Genomic DNA, 20699 nt, shown 5'->3' with positions numbered 1-20699 from the left:
CATCTTTTCATGAAAAGGAATTCATTATTGTTTTAAAAATAACTGTGATTATATAATATATCCTACACATAAAACTAATTTTATTCTGAAAATCAGAAATAACTAGCTAAATTACTATACAAATACAAATATTTTTTTCATATACGCGTATATTTATTTAAAAACTACTTTGGGTCTAACTGGTGACCAAGGAATGAAGAGGAATAGTGCATTCCTTAATGTTCCTAACAAATTTTACCATTCACAAGGAATAGTCATTCCTTTTCATTCCTTCTCATTTCTTTTATTGTAGATAATTAAAGAACAAATTTGTTCCTCACTAAATTTGATATGGAATAATCATTCCTCACTATTCTCATAATTTTATTCCCATCCATTCCTTTTCTATTTGTTCCTACTATTTCCGAGATGGTCACCAGTTAGACCCTTAGTATGAAACGGAAGGAAAATTAACTTCATATTTTATTGCAACTGACTCTTGGCAAAAGGGTTGAGGTGCGCTTTGGACGTCGCATGCCATGATGCCAACGAGTCTTTGAATTCAAGCTTAATCACTTGCAGCTTTAAAAAAAACAAATTCATCCACTCAACGTCTGTTACGTCTCCTAAATCACCGACCATATCAATTATGTAGTTTATGTACGGTGGCCGTTACTCGTTAGTGATCCGTACATGCATGCGTATTTTTTGGCCTTTGACGTTGCTATTATAATAACACTGCTGTTATGCTAAATACAATATTCCTTAATAAAAATGATTTCATAAAAAAAATCAAGAAGAAGACTTTCTAACTTTATATATATATACTCATTTTAGGGCAGGTGTTGAATTTTTTTCTTGGCGATCAAAGCTTCAAAATAAAATTCTTAAGAAATTTCTATAAACATAATATGTATAAAAACGTTAGATCCTTTTCAAAAAAAAAAAACTTTAGAGAAATTTTGTTTTCAAGATTTTACGGATCCAAGGCAGACCGACGAATCTTTATTTCATCTTCCTCGCTTGCGTATTTTACTTTCTTTAGTTCATTTAAAACTTTTTTTGTCACGTTTTAGAATTTCATTTATTTATCTCTTATATACCATAGCAAATATATACATCCCATACAACTCTGTAACTATATATGTAAATGCCTAGCTAGTCAGTACCAGAACAACAACATGACTCGCACATCACTACAATTTCCCCCACCATCAAAAATGTCTCGCCTTTTCATTTTCTTAAACATCATCTTCGTTTTAATCGCAAACACGACATCTTTAACCGAACACAACCGAAAGCCAAAGCCTCGTACTTTTGTAATTCCCATCTTCAAAGACACCAGAAGTGGTCTCTACTATACCAACGTGACGATCGGCAAGCCATCAGTTGTGGCAAACCTAGTCGTAGACATTAGAGGCTCAGCCTTATGGTTTGAATGCGATACGGTGGGCTATAACTCAACCACCTCAACCCCTGTCCCCTGCGGGTCCCGCGGCTGCGAACAAACTAAAGATAAATGCTCCACTTGTCAAGCTTACCTCAAATCCGAGTTAACCTTTAACAACCAGATCGCTACTCTTATTAACGACGATGTCATGCTAAGTTACACGTCTCCATCATCAGCTTACGTTCCAGTGAGGGCGCGTATAGCTTGCAGAGGTTACTTCGAGGGCTTCCTGAGTATGCTTCCGGCTGGTACTCTGGGCATTCTCGGTCTCGGTAATAGCTCCACATCTTTCGTTGGTAGCCTCGTCTCTTCTTACAAGATTCCCTTTAAAGTCTCTCTTTGTTTACCTTCCAAACCCGGAAACAACCCCGGGTCTGTTTACATCGGCGGCATCCCGAACCGTAAAGACGTCAAGGGGTTATTGGTTTCAACTCCTCTTATCTCGAACCGGGAAACAATAGAGCACAGGGAGGACTATAACTATTTTATAGATGTCAAATCTATCGAAGTCAACGGGAAGAGGCTCTCTTTTGATCATGATTTGTTGAAAAACAAGACGGGTCATTGGGGACGCACAAAGATTAAGAACGTGATCCCTTACACTCTCTTGGAGGCGTCCATTTACAAAGCTCTTGTAAGAGCCTTCTCCGAGAAAGCCGAGAAGCGAAAAGCCGTGTATCCTTTCACCGACTGCTTTAGCTATAAAAGTTTTGGAGGAAAGTCTCTGCTGGGGAAAGAGACACCGGTGATCAGCTTGGTGTTGGGAGGAGGAGCAAAGTGGGATATATACGGACCAAACTCGCTTGTGAAGGTTAAGAAAAATGTTGTGTGTCTAGCGTTTCAGGAAGCTGACGAGTTTGACTCATTGTTTCCAATCGAGATCGGAGGGTATCAAATGGAAGATAATCTAGTTGAGTTTGATCTTGAGGCCTCAAAGTTTTCTTTCACTTCTTCTCTTTTGCGTCACAACACATCGTGTAGTCCACAGTGATGTGTTACTATAAAGCTCATTCATTATCTTTCTATTTACGGCACAAACGCTATATTATTAATAAGGAAGTCGACAAAAGACTCTCCTCTAAACCTATTGATCGCTGAACTTTTACTACTGTTTTTGTTCATTTTAATTTCATAATGTGATTCTCTTATATAACCTCACATTTTCAGAAAATGTTTGACGTTGAAAAATCACAAACAGGACAAATGCTATTATAATAACTTTTACTACTACCGTGGTTTACAAAAGAAAGAAAAGAACTATGGAGTTTGGAGGTATTGAAAACTTATTGGATATTAAAAGTTTTAGATAGTAACAACCAACGCAAAAAATTGCATAGACAACTAACGGGTGTTGGCCTAGTGGTAAAGGAACTCCGGCTGGAGTGTCCGTCCTGGGTTCGATCCGCGTTGGCCACGAGAGTTTTCACATGGGCTCCTCTCGCCTTCCAGACCACTTCGCGTAACCAGGGATCCTTAAGTGGAGGCTTAAAAATCCTGTAATGGCATGGGCTTAGGCCCGATGGGCTAGTCGATCACGCTTAGTGGTCGGATACTGGATTATAAAAAAAAAAAATTTGCATAGACAAAATATTAAACATTTTAAATAGATACACTGGAATATTGGTTTTTTTTTTTTGGAATATTGGTTTCATTTTACGTAAAGAAATATAAATATGCATATTTTGTTGAAAATTGGGACTGACTCTCGAGTCTTGGCGAAAGAGTTGCGGTTAGCCATGCTTCGAACGCATGCCAGCGAATTATACACTTCAATGGCCTATGTACTTTATATATCTTTATTTTATTTAAATGAGTTTGTCACGTTCTATAACTCCATATATTTATCTCTTAAATGCGATTTCAATTGTTGACAAAAAACAATACCATATCAATTACTTTTTCATATACTCTCCTTCCGGGAAACATCTTCGAGTATATCCTATACAATAACACTACTACACGTGCGCGTACCCATGCATTATGGATCCAACGGGCCAACGAACCTTTGACTTTACGTATTCACTTGTTGACATATTTAACTTTCTTGACCAATTCAAATTTTGTCACGTTGTCATATACTATAACTTGGAGGAAATACCATATCAATTATTTATAAATACACGCTTCCTATTCCGGGAAATAAAGTGGGATATCTATGGATCAAACTCGCTTGTAAGGTGAAGAAGAGTGTTTTGTGTTAGCGTTTGTGGATTCCGGAGATGGTCCGAGAATTCCTGTTGAAATTGGAGGATATCAAATGGAAGATAGTCTAGTTGAGTTTGATCTTGATGCCTCCAAGTTTTCTTTCACTTCTTCGCTTTTGCGTCACAATACATCATGTAGTCAACTGTGATGAGTTTTTTCTTCTTTTTTTTCTAATTGTTCATTTTCCTTATGAATTACTGTGATTTTTTATGGCTTCACATATCTAAAGACATGATCCAACAGTCAAGCTAGCAATTCTTCAGCCGTAAAGAAGCTGACTCATTCATTTGTGTGAAGTTAAAAAAAAAAAGTTTTTCTTGCCAAAAGACAAAAAAATATGCACCAGCCGGGAATCGAACCCGGGTCTGTACCGTGGCAGGGTACTATTCTACCACTAGACCACTGGTGCTTGTTGCTTTTAATGCATTGCTCTTAATAACGTACTATAACTGAGTCTTCGACAAACTCAACTACTACCACTACTGCTGTTGTCAAGTTTTAGACAATAGAAATGTCTCTGATTCATCTAAAAGACGTAGCCAAACACTCACCACTTATGTGCCAAGATATATTTCTTGAAGAGAGTGGTTGATTAATTGCTCCAAATTAAACCCACACCATTTGCTTTGAGTTTAGTAGAATCTACTACTCCACTCATCCTTTTTTTTGAAACACTCCACTCATCATCTTCTATTATCCTTATTTCAGGCAGTGAATTTCAAGAAGTCAGTACATAAGCAAAGTCCTGTCAGCTTTCGCTTCTCATCTATAGTAAAAAGAAACAGAAACTTGAGAATAAGCTGTTCTTGATATACAGTATGTTTTGTCCTTGAATAATCCTAATGAGAAAATACCATCACTGTTCACTCTGTTTCCTTATTTGATCTACAGCAAAGTGTGAGATCATGTCATGTTCTTGTTTTCTCTTCAAAGATTCTCTCGATTTGTTCCGCAACAACCTTAGCCACAACCTCAGGAGCAAACTTCTTCACCATGTCCTCTCTTCCACGCTTCCCTTTAACCTTCGCTTCATCAGGCTCACTCACCACACGCCTCATAAGCACCCTAAGCTTACCCACAGACGGCTCCGCCCATCGATGCCCTTCAAAAGGACCTTCCTTCACTTCACTCATCTCCTCAACCACCAACGGGTAACCATTCTCCTCCGTCAGATACTCCGTCGGTCCAGACCAGTTCGTCGCAATCACAGGCAAAGACATCGCCATAGCTTCCACAATCGGCCTCCCCCATCCTTCCCCTCTCGTAGGCAACACAAATGCATCAGCCGCTTTGTACAACCGAGGCAGATCAACTTGAGCTATGTGTTTATCAATCACATAAACAAAAGGGTAACCACCTTCACCCTCTTCAAGATCCAACTCCTTCACAAAATCCACAATCTTGTTACCGAAGTCTCTATCCGAATGATAAGCGTTTGTCAACAAGAACAGAGCAACATTGTCTTTACCAGAGAACTCTCTTAAGTAAGCTTTCAACAACACATCCCAACCTTTCCTCTGCTCCCACTTAAACACACTCAAAAACACAAACCCTAACCCTAAACCCCTAACTCCAGAGCCCAAAACCAAATCCCCAACCTCCACCAGATCCAACGGCTCATACTTCAAAGGATCGAACACGTCAACATCAACAGGCTGCACAATCTTAACAACCTTTGAAGAATCAACACCACTTCCCACAAACGAAGACACATGAAACTCACTAGGAACCCAAACACGATCCATCTTGTTACATCGCTCCACGTGCTCGCCATTAACTCTATCAGTCTCGAACATCGTTCTCCCAATCACAGCCCTAAAGTCTCCGTAACCGTAAGGAGGAGGACAAGGAAGCGTCTCGAACAAGGGCGGATACCACGCGCCGGGCTCGCTGTGGCAAACGACGATCGTCTCGTTGGGTCTGCACTCTGTTTCGTGCATTTCGATGGCGAGCTCTCTCGTCTCTTTGGCTAAACCGTTCCAGAACTCCGGCGATTGGAGATCGCCGTGGTGCTCGATCGTGATTCGGAACTTAGGGTTTTGGAGATTGTGGTGGTGGAGTGATAGGATGTAGGACCATGCTTCTGAGCTGTAGCCTCCGCTCGAGAGGAAAGGAGCCATCCATAGCACGCAGTGGGAGGGAGGTGACGCTGGTTTGGATTTGGAGAAGAGAGGTTGGAGATAGGTGGTGAATCTGAGAGTTTGGGTTTTGTAGAGATCGGTGGTGGTGAAGGAGAGTGTGAGTATGGAAAGGAGAAGGAATGAGATCGAAGAAGAGTAGACGAAGGTGGAGAATCTCCATGGTCGATTTTGCCGATCTGGTGGTTGCTCCATCGTTGCAGAACAGAGTAGAAAGAGAGAGACGAAAGAAGACGGAGATTCAAAGCAGTGAAAGGCCCATTAAATTTTTGTTGGCCCATTAAGAGTTTGCTGGCCTTTTTAGAGGACAGTTCTCACTTCTAAACCCGTTTTTTATTTATAAAGAAAACAAAGCTAGACAAAGAGTCAAAAGAGAACAGAGCTACTCTTACCGAATACAGACTCGAGTATTTTCTGAAAAATTACAAAACTTTCCTACAACTTTATAAACCATGAACATTATAACCCAGAAAATTCTGACTGTTAGACACGAAAATAACAGACACGATGTCTTTCAATCGAAGTTGCTGGGGGTACTAAGAAGAAAAGAAAAGACCAAAGGTTTTCGTGGGCAATGTGTTTTGTTTAGTGATGATCCCGGTGCTTATCTCTTTCTGTTGGTTTTCTTCGTTTTGAAGATTCTGCGGCCTGACTTGTTGTCACCGGCTGACTTGTCCTGAGATCTCTATAAATATACTACTCTGAGGAATTTAAACATATCATACACAACTGAAATGGTTAATAGATATTAAACTATTCCATACAAACAAAAGACCTCATTTATTTCACAAAACCTTTTCTGTAAAGTGCTATAGATGATAACCTCTAGCTACTATGTTTGTGGGCTAGTCTTAATTATAAATCATATTTTCCTCTTTTTCAATTGCATTTTCATAATCCTTAGGTTTTACTCAAAATGTATATTGCCCTTTGTTTTGGTATAATCACACCCATGAAAACAAATCATATAAATCAACTTTAATGTCATCGATTTAGAGAAATTATTCTTGACATTTGTGCATCTTCTAAATAGTTTTTCAGTGACTGATCAGCTAGCATCAGTTAAGGCTCGTGTTCCTCCTCATATTGATGGGTCGAAGAAGCGAAAGTGGCTGGAAGTGGGATTTTCTTATCCAAATGCTGGTGAGAAGTTGAAGAAGCAAAATATATCAAAGTTGCATATGGAGAAACTTCTTTCAGAATATGACAGAGATGAATGGAGTAAGTATTTATAGTATTGCTTTGCATTTTAAGCATGGTTAATTGCGGTTAATGACCTTCTCTGATTTTTTTGGGGGTTAATTGTGACTACTTGCAGATATATTGGTGTATGCTGGTCGATGCATTAGTGTAGATCTCGGTGAAAGGAATATAATTTGCATCTCCAGTGTCAGTTTCAACGACGAGGACCGTCCAGATAACCATCTGCTATATGATGATCTTTACTGAAAAACTATTTTCGGATAATTTAATCATCGATCATGTTAATCAACTCCATTTCCAAACTACCAGAAAAACTAAGTAAGTATGAAAAATTACACTGAGTGCATTCAATTTAAAATAATGTGGAGATGCATCAAAAAATAATATGGACAATCAATTTTTGTGAAAGTAATAAATAAATAAAATTACTAATGAAGTGTATACATAGCTGGGTGGCTCGTTTTCTTAATCAACATCATCAATACCACATTCTTCTTCTTCATTAATTTGGGCCAAATTGAACAATTGATTATATGCTTTAGTTAAGAACACCAATCCATTGTGCACAAACAATGTCCAATATAGAGAAAAAAAAAAGTTTAAGATGTACAACAAGTGTAAGTGTTATCTTTTTCTTCACCAATAGATATAACGCATTCTACTAACCAAATCTATTTGATCCACATAGTCATCATCATTCTCATTGTCATCTTCACCAATAACTCGTCATGTGGTTCTTCACCAATAGCGTACCACATGACGAGTTATTGGTGAAGATGACAGTGAGACTGATGATGAGTATGCAAAAGAAGTCTTCACCAATAGCGTACCACATGACGAGTTATTGGTGAAGATGACAGTGAGACTGATGATGACATTGAGACTGATGATGAATATGCAAAAGAAGAACCACATGACGAGTTATTGGTGAAGATGACAGTGAGAATGATGATGAGTATGTGGATCAAATAGATCTAGTCAATAGGATGCTATATAGCTATTGGTGAAGAAGATGATGACACTGACACTGCGTTGTAGCTTTCATAGCTGTTATATTTTGATCTATATGTGCTCTAATATGAGTGTTATTTGGTATCCTTGAGTCTGAGTTCACACTAGTAATTTTGCATGGTACGCTAGTTTTCTTGTCTCTGTTGCTAATGAACTTACATTGATCATTTGCCTTGGACATTGATCAACTAGAAATGATTTTTCTAATTTATTTGTAGAAAGCATGAAATGTACTCTCCACAATGATGCTGCATATCTACATTACATAGCTTTTAACAATCATAAGCGTAAATGTGCATTAGAAACTAACGTTATTCATCAACTTTATGTTAATTGTTTAAAACATTTTACATATGATTCAAATTGCTTCAACCAATTGGTCTGTTTTTCTGTTTGGTTCACTTTGCACAAATCGCAACTACTCACACCATGGCCTAGTCATGAAACATGATTTATTTGGGTCTTTTCACACCTTGAAACAAACGTCATGATTTTTGGCTTCTAATCTATTTTATTAAAATAGAAAGGTCAACAGTTGAACATGTATATTAGTCTAGTACATATGTCATTATATAACAGCTATGTGTCATTATATTGGTTATAGTTTTTCTATTATATAACAATAGTTTATTTTGGCGTTTGAGAAAACATCTGCGGACAACGTCAATGAAAAACATATTAATCGAGTAAGTTCTTATAGCAATGAACTTTCAATTCTTTTATCAGAAATTATTCCTTGACAGCTTTCGATCAAACATATTTACATATCCAAAGTTGACCATATGATCCTAAAATAATTTAATGTGTATTGTAGGATTTGATAGAATTTATTAATAAATAAAATAATATTAATTTGTCAACTACTTGTGATAGTCAGGCCTAGCAATTCAAATTTGACAATGTAAACTTACAACATTTAAAATCAAAATTGGCGAATAAGAAGAAAAAAAACCACACAATTGATGATAAAAAGAGTAATCTGCAGATAAACTGAGCCAGGAATATAATACAGTACACAAACTTAGTTTTTGTAAATTAAAGTTATATGTTTTTTTTTGAAACTGAAGTTATATGTATTCACAAGAAAGCAAATCTTATAATTAAGCAAGAGTAGTTGCGACTTACGAAAAATTAAGAAACACATACCCCCGAGATGCATTCTTATAGTTGTTTTACATAAAAGAACACAAACATGAGAAGCACTTATGAATTTATATACATTCTTGATAATCTAAATAATTTTTCCTTGCTAGCCTGTTTTGTGCATCGCACGTAAGTTGTTAGTTTTATTCAAGGGTTATTCAAAGTGTTATACTTTTTTTCTTTATATTTACATGGACTACCATCTCCAAACCAAACCTAACCCAAAAAAAAACTTCAAACGAAGAAAATATCAAAAACGAAAGGAGGAAAATGTCTTCCTCCTACGGCAAAGTCGATGAGCGTGACCATGTAACGCTCCAAGCTCGTCGCGACTCGAGGAAGAGAATCACAATCATCGTCGTATCGCTACTCGTTCTCGTCGGTATCGTGATTGGAGCCGTCTTCGGAACCATGGCTAACAAGAAGTCAACGACGGTGGACACTAACGTTAACGGAGAACCAATCTCCGTATCCGTCAAAGCCGTTTGCGACGTTACGCTACATAAAGACAAGTGTTTCGAAACGGTCGGATCAGCTCCAAACGCAAGCAGTCTCAATCCAGAACAGCTCTTTATATACGCCGTCAAGATCACAATCGCAGAAGCCACGAAAGCTCTCAACGCATTCTCCTCTTCAGGAGACAACACGACGTCCATGCATGCTTGCGTCGAGCTTCTTGACCTAACGATAGATAACCTCAACAACACGTTAACATCGTCATCAAACGGTGACGTCACGTTACCTGAGCTAGTCGCTGACCTCCGTACATGGCTGAGCTCAGCCGAAACGTACCAAGATACTTGTATAGAGACGTTGGCTGAATCAAACAATCCAGAATCGAAGACGTTCGGAGAAGGTCAGCTCAAGAACGCAACGGAGCTGACGAGTAATGCTTTAGCTATCATCACATGGCTTGGTAAGATCGCTGACTCCTTCAAACTAAGGAGACGTTTGCTTAGTGCTGACGTGGCGGTGGACTTCAACGTGGGGAGGAGGTTGTTGCAGAGCACGGATTTGAGGAAGGTGGCGGATATTGTGGTGGCGAAGGATGGCTCAGGGAAGTATAGAACGATCAGTAGGGCTTTAAAGGATGTGCCTGAGAAGAGTGAGAAGAGGACGGTTATATATGTGAAGAAAGGAGTTTATTTTGAGAATGTGAAAGTGGAGAAGACCAAGTGGAATGTTGTTGTGGTTGGAGATGGAGAGAGCAAGAGTATTGTCTCTGGTAAACTCAATGTCATCGATGGAACTCCCACTTTCCAGAGCGCCACGTTCGGTAAATCTCTCTATATATTTACCAATTATGAACCAACTAATCTAATAACCTAGAGGATGAATATTGAGAATTAAAGATTTTTTTTTTGGTCAAAAGAATTAAAGATTTTTTTGTTAAGATACTATCAATAAATCTAATAACCTCTCTAGATTGTCAATTTGGGTAGTTTAGAATGATCTGATTTGCCAAGCTTCTTAAGGTTCTTTGTTAATTATCTCAAATGTTTTATTGTACATATTCTTCATTATTTTCTAATGATGTTTACAATTTTTTTTTATAAAATTGATAAGTTTTTTTCAAAATATTATCAACTAGAAGAAATAGATTGTCATGCAAGAAGGGTTCAATTGATTTGTTTTCAAAACTTGTTGGTAATTAGGTGCTATGTATAGAATTACTAACTAAACAAGTGCCTAGTTGATCAAAAAAAAGAAAAACAAGTGCCTAGCTAGCTAACTATCTCGATCTTTCTAAAAAAAAATCGTTTTAGAAAAGTTATTTCGTTTATGACAGATTTATCGATTAAGCTAACTTCTATATCAAATATTAGAACAATAGTTTCAGCTATGAGTGCAATAAACTAACCGAAATCACTTGAATTCTTGTCATATCGCTACCTTAATAAAACAAACCGAAATAGATCTTTTGTGACATAATCGATATACAATCCTTGCTTGTCACCCAAGAAACTAGTTATATGATTGACTTGCTATGTTTCAAGAAACTAGTTTTTATGCTTTGTTATGCTTCAAGAAACAAGTTTTGACTTTACTACATATGTTTTTCTACAGCTGTGTTCGGGAAAGGGTTTATGGCAAGAGACATGAGCTTCATCAACACAGCCGGTCCATCCAAACACCAAGCCGTAGCTCTATTGGTTAGCGCAGATCTCGCAGCCTTTTACCGATGCACAATGAACGCATACCAAGACACGCTTTACGTACACGCGCAACGTCAGTTTTACCGTGAGTGCACCATAATAGGAACAGTCGATTTCATCTTCGGTAACGCAGCCTCCGTTCTACAAAACTGCAAGATTCTCCCTCGCCGACCAATGCAGGGACAGCAGAACACAATAACCGCTCAAGGACGCAAAGATCCTAACCAGAACACAGGAATCTCGATACACCGTTGTAACATATCTCCGCTAGGTAACCTAACTGGTGTTCAGACGTTTTTAGGTCGGCCTTGGAAGGATTTCTCGACGACGGTGATAATGGAATCGTCGTTAAACGGGTTTATTGATCCCAAAGGTTGGTTGCCGTGGGTCGGAGACTCTGCGCCGGATACTATATTTTACGGTGAGTATAAGAATATCGGCGCTGGTGCGTCGACTAAGAATAGAGTTAAGTGGAAGGGATTGAGGTTTTTAAGTACAAAGGAAGCGAATAGGTTTACGGTTAAGCCTTTTATCGACGGTGAAAGATGGCTTCCGACGACTAAAGTTCCGTTCAGGTCCGGTCTCTGAGTTTGTTTTCCGGTAACGAGATTTCCAATTCAAATCTCTTTTATTTTGGATGTGAACGTGTTATAAAGTGTTTATTCTTATTCTATTGTATATTTGATTGATTAATTTCAAATCACACTATCTAAAAAGAAACAAGGTGAGCATATTGTGATTTTGTGTTGGTAACCTCTATAAATTAATAATGTTGGGACTACACCAAAACTATAATTTTTATTTAATTTATAGAAGTTATTAATTTATCGATATACTAATTGAACCAAAAATTCAATTTGGGACTATAAAATTATATTATTTTATAGAAATTTTCAGTATATTTATTAATTTATAGATTATTAATTTAAAGAGGTTATACTGTATATTAATTGACAATTTGTTTGTTTTTTTCTTTATTTCATTTTGAAGAAATGTCATATAATAGATCAAATCTCCTATATGTTGGCCATTGTACATGTTCTTAATGTCAAAAACACTCAATTCTTTCAAAAGCAGATATTAATTGTTCTATGTTAATTTCAGTCAAAAAATTATGGGTTATCTGAAAAATAAATCAGTTATTATAAGCATGTATAAATTAACAATCATGATTCATGAGAAACATCCGCTGCATTCCTATTGGCTCCTTTCAATAAAAGTCCATCTTAAGGAGTGGATAGCACGCATGCACCGCGTTGGAGACGTCATTTGAACCGATGATATTTATGTGCATAGAAAACGAAATAATTAAGATAATATAAAGATATCATATCTATCTATTTATATAAAATAGAGTTTGCTCTCTCCTGGTGATGCCACATCAGATTCCATGTCACAAACTCAAGTCTTCAGAAGTCGACACTTGTCAGGTTAAAAAAGGGTCGTTTCATTTATTCTATGCTTGATGGACTTCATTCACGTTTTGTGGATTTGGGCTGAGAATTTTGAATCTGTATTTGGTCCAATCGAATAGATATCCTAACCCTAATACGGATGCAAATAAGTCTCTCTTCCTGCGACGGCGACCGATGCCGTTTGAGCTTCTTCCCACCATCTGAAACGGTTCAAGTAAATGTTTCGTGTTTAATTTCATTGATTCACTCTCCACGGGTCTTGAAAGCGTCGCTTAGATCTGAGAGGCAGTGTTGGTTCCCTATAAATAAATGGGAGATTCCTCTCTTTACCTCTCCATCATGCGAAAGATATGGAGATCCGCCAATAAATCAACTCAACGCTCTTGATCGAGATCCGATTCCAAGTCGGAGTCGTCAAACAGCGGCGCTTTATATGCGGATGTGGAAGGGAAGAGAGGAGGTGAAGAACATCGTACCGGTGGCTGTCCCAGTTAACGAGCGCCGTCGGGGAGTTTACAAACGTAGCCATCGAATCTTCTCGAAAAAGACAGTGTGACGACCAACAATCTCCGGATCTATTGATGATTTTTAATTTGTCTGTGAAAATTGGAAGAGGATAAATTTGGAGGTCTCTTTTACTAAATGACGCGTTTATGAATTTTATTTTTATTGAAGTCTGAGGATAAAGGAAAACGTTTGTTTCAACAATGTTTCCGATACCAAAAACATAAAACAACGTGCATTTTGTTAAAATTGGAAACTCAAAACGACGCCCATTGTTTTTGAGAATTTTGGGATTTGTTTTTCTTTGTATTTCTCACCCCATACTAAATAAACGTTATTTTTTGCCCCATAATCTTAACTTTCAGTTCTATCCCTCCACTACATAGTAACAATGTATCTGGTCCGTTTCTTCTGTATAATGTTACATATAGATTGTTTTTAACCGAAGGCAGAGTTAGAATCTCTTTACTAGGATTTCAAAATCATCATCTATCTATATACCAATCCATTATATATTCACTGGTACCTACTATACTTTGTATCGAAGTGTTTGGAATGGCAACAAACCGATGAGGATTTTGCAACTGTTTTGGACGTGTAATTTTCAAAACCAATAGAAAAATGTTTATTTTCATAACCGCTAGGAGTATTGTCACCATTTATATGCTTAAATAAACAGCACCAATTTGGATGAATTGTCTTCGATTTCCATGCACCGAAATACCTAGAAGATTTTTTTTTTTTTTTTTTTTTGTCGACAAGATTACAGACTCATGATGACTCTGTAAACCAAACTGGTAGCTCTGTATCCATATGGACAGTAAACGACGTCTGTTGCCTCACACCACGTGCTAAGCTATCCGCCTTGTTGTTTTGCGTCCTTGATATATGAATAATCTCCGAGCTGTGAAAACTTCTCTTAAGACTTCTGATGTCTTCTAGGTAAGTTGAAAAAGCCGGCCATTCTTCTGGTTCCGAAATCATCTTCACCAATTGAGAACAATCCGTAGCAAATGTAACGTTATATTGCCTTAAGTTCCTCATACATTCCATTGCCCATATGAGAGCTTCGACCTCCGTGTGTAAGGGGGATTGACTAGCCCTTGTATTTCTAGCTCCCAATAATCCTTCAAAGCCTTCTAAGGTGCTATACCATCCTTGTCCTGAAAAATTCTCTTCTGATTTCCATGAACCATCCGTAAAACACCATCGTCCCGGTCTAATCGGCAGCGCTACATCAGCTGTTTGTACAGCTTGATTCGGATTCTTAGTTATTGCTTGTTGAACGTCTTTCCAGAGTAGAGACTCAGTCATAGCCAGTTTAAGAGTATCTCTAGGATCCATATCCAAATTACTAAAAACTTTATCATTTCTTCCTTTCCATATGTACCAAAGTATCCACGCAAAATGATGATCTTCCATTGTTGGCTGGATTCTCCAGAATAGATAATCCATATTCGCAAATAAAGATTGTCCTGGAAAATAATCTGGATGGGAAGGAATCCTTGATAGAGCCCAAACCTGGACTGCTGGTGGACATTCAAAGAAAACGTGATTTATAGATTCTACCTAGAAGATTTTTTAAAAATAAATAAACACATAAAACTCAAAACAAATAAGTGGGATTAATTGTTACTATGTAGGATTAATTAATTAATTAAGCTTGATAATATATTGTAGACTCCTTGGTTCTTTCATTTTTTGAGTTTTAGAAGATTTTTTAAAAATAAATAAACACATAAAACTCAAAAAATGAAAGAACCAAGGAGTCTACAATATATTATCAAGCTTATTTTAAAAATACATAACACAAAAAATTGATGCAAAACTGTATTTACTGGTTTGACATACATATATCGAACTCTAACATACGAATATTAATTCACTTTACGTTTGGGGAGTTCCCATATAACATCAAGATACTCACTCCTATTAAAAAGGATCCCTACTTTTACGTTAGATATTCATCATACCATAAACTCACATAATAAATCGACAGAATTATTTATTTATTTAACTAACCAATCATCTTACATCTCACTTTTTTTTTATTAAAAATGATAATTATGAATTGTATCACGTGTAAAATGTACTTTGTTCACATCTTAACATAGCTACTAAAACATTATTCAGTTTGGAAATAAAAAACATAATAATAACCCGCCCGTAGGGCGGGCCAACCCTAGTTTGATATATTCATATATATATGCAAAATAGTGTATTTTATTAAAAAATGTATTTTGGAGCAGTATCTATTTATCCTTCCGCACTAACCAATGAAGAGGTAATACAGCACAATAACTAGCCAATGTAGCCATCAAACGATATAGTTTGGAAAGTTTCCAAATCAGGGAATAACTGGGGGAGTGAAACAATCCAGGGGTTTCAAATTAGAAAAGAAACTTGAGATACTGGGAAACGCTTTATTAGTCGGCAACAGTCTCGTGAAGATGTTCAGTGTCATAACTCCACTCAACGAGACTTATCATTGACAGCTCAATAGATAGACGTACACACGATGTAATAAGTTGTAGTTTTTCGTAGTCATCAGATATTGTTCGTAAATTATTTCTCATGTGTATGCATTTGCATATTTAGCATATATGGTTTAAATTTTTAATAGTTCGAATTCTTTATGCATGTGTTATCTTAGATACTAATTATATAAATTGAACTAATAATCTGGTTAAATATTTTAATATGGTTTTCATATATATATTAATTATGCAAAACCAATGGTTCGACTGGTAAAATCATTTTATTAATTGTATAATTAAACACCAAAATCAAGACTCCAATACTTATAGAAGAAATGAATATTTATTGCTTTATAATTAAATGGGGAAGTACATATAAAAAGAACAAAATATTATCTTATATGATGTGATTATTATTCTTTGCGAACCAAACCACCATAGAACGGAATATCGGTTTGAGGCAACCAAGTATCTCCCAAGGTGAAGTTGTAAACCGTGAAGTTCATGGCTTGTGCCATGTCCAATAAATTGTACCCGAACCACTGCACTCTCCGGTCTGTTTTTGCCCCTGGTCCGAAGTTATCATATTCGCCGTAGTAAATCGTGTCTAATCCAATTGTACCGTTCCATTCGAGCCATCCAACTGGTTGAACAATGTCACTAATATATGATTGCATGAAAACCGTCCTTGAGTAAGGCTTCCATGGCCGCCCTAGGAATGTCATGGTCGAGGTAGGATCAGCTGCTAGATCTGGTGCGGCTTTGATGGTACAGTTTATGATAGAGATTCCCGTGTTTTGGTTTGGTTCGGTTCTTCCATGGGCTGTAATTGCATTCTTCTGCTTTGCCATTGGTTTTCTAGCATATATATTGCAGTTTTGAAAGATTGCAGCTGCGTTTCCGAATATAAAATCAACGGTACCTATGACAAAGGAAGAAAAAGGGGACACACATATAAAATGGATCAATGATATGGCATTCATGTAAAATCATGTAAATTAAAATTCCAATAACAGAATGAAGTGGTAGCAAAACTTATCATACCATATATATCGCATTCACGATAAAACTGTCTTAGGGAATGCACGTAGAGAGTATCTTGATAGCCTTCAAAACTACACCGGTAAAAAGTGGATCCTTCAGCATTGTTTCTCAAGGCCACAGCCTGATGTTTCTCAGGACCAGCTGTGTTTCTGAATGTAACATCAACTGCCATGAACCGTTCTCCAACCACCGCTACAAAATTAATTAAAATAACACTGTCATAAACCAAGCAATATGCTAAGCATAGTTCCAAATGAGAAACAAATTATAAGAAGATTAAAGAAAACTAACCAAAGCTAGAGCAATTATACGTAGTCCAACCATCAACAACATTATGGTTCCCGGTAATGATCGTCTTATTGATCCCATCTCCCATAAGCAATAAATTCTTTTTGTTGATCGGAACAACGATATATTCTTCGTAGACACCTTCTCTTGCGTATATGACAAAGTAACCATCCTCCGGTCTAGCGTTATTAGGTGCGGCTGCAATTGCGTCAGTGATGGTTGTGAAGTTATCGGATTTGTAAGGACCGACAATAACCGCTTGACTGACAAGGATGGAACCGCCGCTAGTCTCCCCAAGCTCACCTAACTTCCGATCATGGGCATTTCGGCAATCTTTGTCCTTGTCGCATGTTTTACGTAAACCCTATATAAAAATAAAAAGTACAACGAAGCATGTCAATATGATCTTAATTATTACATAATTAGCTAATAATTTCATGTCTTGCTAAATCAGTGTTTTTATAGCCGCACCAAATGACGGTGGACATTCTATGATGAGGGAATCCACGTGAACACAGTTGGATTCGAGTGTGGACCCAAATGATTTTTTTAAAAGTCAAAGATGAGCGACCCAATTGATCATTGTTCTACTTCCAATAAAATGTGGCCTAAAAATGAGCGTAGGCCATGTGACATTTACTATCTTATGCTTCTGGATCACACACACAACAAGAGCACGTCCATTTCATTCTGACTCGATCTAGAGACTTAAAGATATGTTCGAATATTTATTTATTTATTTTTATGTTCGAATATTTATATCAATCCCTACGTCCTAAACAAGTAAACTCAAACCATATATTAAAACTTAGTTCAGTATCTGTCCTCCTAAACAATAGTTTTATTATTATAAACCATGATTTAGTATTTATGGTTATTCTTTCCAGAAGCAAATAATAATAATAAAAGTTTGATTACCTTAATCAAAGTCTCGAGCGGCTCGCGATAGGTTGCGTTACGACCACCGAGAATCTTCCCCTTAGAGGCTTTAAACCTCTTCAAGTTACGGTTAAGCGCGTTGCTCACAAGCCCCAACGACACACTGTAAAGGCGAGTGAGATTCCCCATCGGCGATCCAATCGCGGCGGCGAAACCACTCTTGGCCTCCATTAGTCCGTCAAGACACGTCTGCTGGTTCGTCACCACACCACTTAAAAGACTATTGACATGCTCCACCAGCGCAGCCGTCATCACATCCGCCATTTTGAGCTCCGCCGCGACGGTCTCGAGATAGTTCACGCTCAGCTCAGCTAACTCGCCGCAGTCCGCCACCGCGCCGATTTCCTCCGCCGTCATTGAGCCGGGTTTGCTTCTCACGCGGAGTACGTATCCGTTGATGACTTTGGAGAGACGGCTCGCTTGTTTTAGGCATTGCTTGATCGTGAACTTGCCGTAGCTGTAGGGGTCTGACGGCGAGGATTTGACGGCGGAGAGGATCGTACGGCAGAGTTTTGGGTATGGAGTTGACTTACAAGCGTCCGAAGTTGACTGTGTAGGAGGCAAAGAAGGTGGCTGCGAGGGAGGGAAAGAAGGTGGTCGTGACGGTGGCAAAGAAGGTGGCTGTGACGGAGGCAAAGAAGGTGGCTGTGGCGGAAGCTCAGAAGGTGATGGTGAGGGAGACTGTGGTGAGATTAGCAACGCACATGAGAGGAAAAGAACTGATAGGAACAGGAGAGAAGCAGAGAAGTGTAGTGTTTTCATTTTGTTATGTATGGTGTTTGTTTACTGGATTGGCTATAATGTATATATAGGGAGATACGAGGAGCTTGAGGTATTTACTGAATGTATGGGTTCGAGGGAAACTACATTATGTAATGCATGTTGGTCTAATAATTAATATTACATTATACATGCATATAATTTCGTTTTGGTCAAATAAAGAGTATCATGTGTTATGTTATGTGTAAGACTTGATTGTTTCTGCAGCCGGTGGTCCACCGTCACGATAACCAACTTTAGGTTGACTCGATTAAGAAGAGTTTTTTTTTCATGTGAGTTAACCGTAAAATTGGGTGTTTCTAGGGTTTAAACTTTTGTTTAGTCCAAATTGTTATGCCAGAGACTGTAAGTCGTCTGTAATAGAAAATGGCAATCAGGCATGTTTATGCACACCTCGAGGTTAATATGCAGTTAATACTATTTAGAAATTAACAAGGTGGGTTGACTTTTGTTAGAAAAGTTTTACTATTTCATATGATTTTGATTTTGACCGAGAATATGTATGCATGTGATGTGTTGGGGAGCTTTTGGACAAGGAAACGCGTGAAGGCAAGACGGTGAAGACTATACGAAGTCGTCACTCCGTTGATTCCACAATTCACACACACACACTTCCTCTTCATGACATATTGTATCAGTCCTGATGTCTAACAACCAATCATTGATGTTCGAAAGAAAAACTTCTAAATAATATAGAGAAATTACCTAGACTAATTCTAATCATTCTACTAATTACTAGGATAAGGCACATTAGTCTCTAATTACTAGATTAAAATTTAAAACAACTAAATTTACCAAAAACCCAACCTTCTAAACATTAACCACAAGTTTGCCATTCTAATTTAATAAAAAATAATATAGTAATACAAAATAAAAAAACTAATAAAATAAAAAGAAGAAAGCATTCGTCGTCTCCAACCTTTTGTGGTCTTCTTCTCCCTACGCAGACGAAGCCTTCGTCGTCTCCATCTCTGTCTCCGCCGTTCGTCGACTCCATCTCTGTTTCGTCGTCGAGACCTGAACTCCGCCGTTCGCCTGGGTCACAGCCTCAACTCCGCCGTTCGTCATCTCCATCTCTGTGTCGACCTGAACTCCGCCGTTAGCTTGTGTGACATCTCTGCCATCAATTCCAAGTTAATTGAATCTGTAAGTCCTCATTTGTGCGGATCGAGGTTGTTGTTATTAAAGATTGATTGATTAATCTTATGATGAAATTTGAGAACCCTAATTCCCAATTTGAGAAATCGAATTTATTTTTCTCTGTGTTTGCTTGATTTTGGAAACCTTTAATCTGTAATTCTCTTAATGCGAGGACAGTAAATTTCTGTTAATTTCAAATGGAAGAACTCTCATACTTTTTTGATAATATGCTTTTTTGATCACAACTATAAAAAAGGGTATTTTTGACCATAAAAATAATTTAGTAATTTTAAACTTTTAAGATTTATTCTAGTAATTACTGAAGTAATTTGCCTCTTTCTAGTAAACTTCCCATATATAGAGAAATTACCTAGACTAATTCTAATCATTCTACTAATTACTAAGATAAGGCACATTAGTCTCTAATTACTAGATTAAAATTTAAAACAACTAAATTTACCAAAACCCAACCTTCTAAACATTAACCACAAGTTTGCCATTCTAATTTAATAAAAAATAATATAGTAATACAAAATAAAAAAACTAATAAAATAAAAAGAAGAACTAATTTAGTAATTTTAAACTTTTATATGCTGGTAATATGCTTTTTTGATCACAACTATAAAAAAGGGTATTTTTGACCATAAAAAATAATTTAGTAATTTTAAACTTTTAAGATTTATTCTAGTAATTACTGAAGTAATTTGCCTCTTTCTAGTAAACTTCCCAATAATATACTATTTTATTTCCAAATGTCAAACTTTTTTAAGAATTATAAACTTATAATATGTAAAGATGTTTTCATAGTTTTGGTAATCTTTAATTTT

At 37.1% G+C, this 20699-nt stretch overlaps 4 protein-coding genes and 1 non-coding gene across 5 annotated transcripts; 2 read left to right on the top strand and 3 right to left on the bottom strand.

Annotated features, from left to right (window-relative positions):
- Nucleotides 1–1199: 1199 nt before the first annotated feature.
- LOC108807566 (probable aspartic proteinase GIP2) lies at nucleotides 1200–2420 on the top strand. The gene has a single exon (XM_018579840.1). The coding sequence runs from the start codon at nucleotides 1200–1202 to the stop codon at nucleotides 2418–2420; it is 1221 nt and encodes a 406-aa protein (XP_018435342.1).
- A 1552-nt stretch (nucleotides 2421–3972) lies between these two features.
- Nucleotides 3973–4043, bottom strand: TRNAG-GCC (transfer RNA glycine (anticodon GCC)). Its single transcript has one exon. It is a non-coding gene; the product is annotated as a tRNA-Gly (tRNA).
- Nucleotides 4044–4346: 303 nt separating this feature from the next.
- LOC108811794 (uncharacterized) lies at nucleotides 4347–6006 on the bottom strand. Its single transcript, XM_018583885.2, has one exon. It carries the CDS (start codon nucleotides 5965–5967, stop codon nucleotides 4543–4545), a length of 1425 nt encoding a protein of 474 aa, XP_018439387.1. The 5' UTR covers nucleotides 5968–6006; the 3' UTR covers nucleotides 4347–4542.
- A 3372-nt stretch (nucleotides 6007–9378) lies between these two features.
- LOC130496334 (putative pectinesterase/pectinesterase inhibitor 24) lies at nucleotides 9379–12068 on the top strand. Its single transcript, XM_056988328.1, has 2 exons — nucleotides 9379–10405; nucleotides 11197–12068. Exons 1-2 carry the CDS (start codon nucleotides 9400–9402, stop codon nucleotides 11871–11873), a joined length of 1683 nt encoding a protein of 560 aa, XP_056844308.1. The 5' UTR covers nucleotides 9379–9399; the 3' UTR covers nucleotides 11874–12068.
- A 3937-nt stretch (nucleotides 12069–16005) lies between these two features.
- On the bottom strand, nucleotides 16006–18845 carry LOC108807560 (probable pectinesterase/pectinesterase inhibitor 25). The gene is made up of 4 exons (XM_018579837.2): nucleotides 17932–18845; nucleotides 17017–17377; nucleotides 16726–16917; nucleotides 16006–16603 (listed from the first exon to the last, which is right to left on the bottom strand). The coding sequence occupies exons 1-4, from the start codon at nucleotides 18712–18714 to the stop codon at nucleotides 16095–16097; spliced, it is 1845 nt and encodes a 614-aa protein (XP_018435339.2). The 5' UTR covers nucleotides 18715–18845; the 3' UTR covers nucleotides 16006–16094.
- Between the last annotated feature and the right edge of the window lie 1854 nt (nucleotides 18846–20699).

Source organism: Raphanus sativus, chromosome 6 (assembly GCF_000801105.2).
Source record: "Raphanus sativus cultivar WK10039 chromosome 6, ASM80110v3, whole genome shotgun sequence".
In the NCBI taxonomy this organism is placed as follows: domain Eukaryota; kingdom Viridiplantae; phylum Streptophyta; class Magnoliopsida; order Brassicales; family Brassicaceae; genus Raphanus; species Raphanus sativus.
The sequence above is the reverse complement of the archived record's forward strand: the minus strand, read 5'-3'. Positions and strand labels throughout refer to the sequence as shown.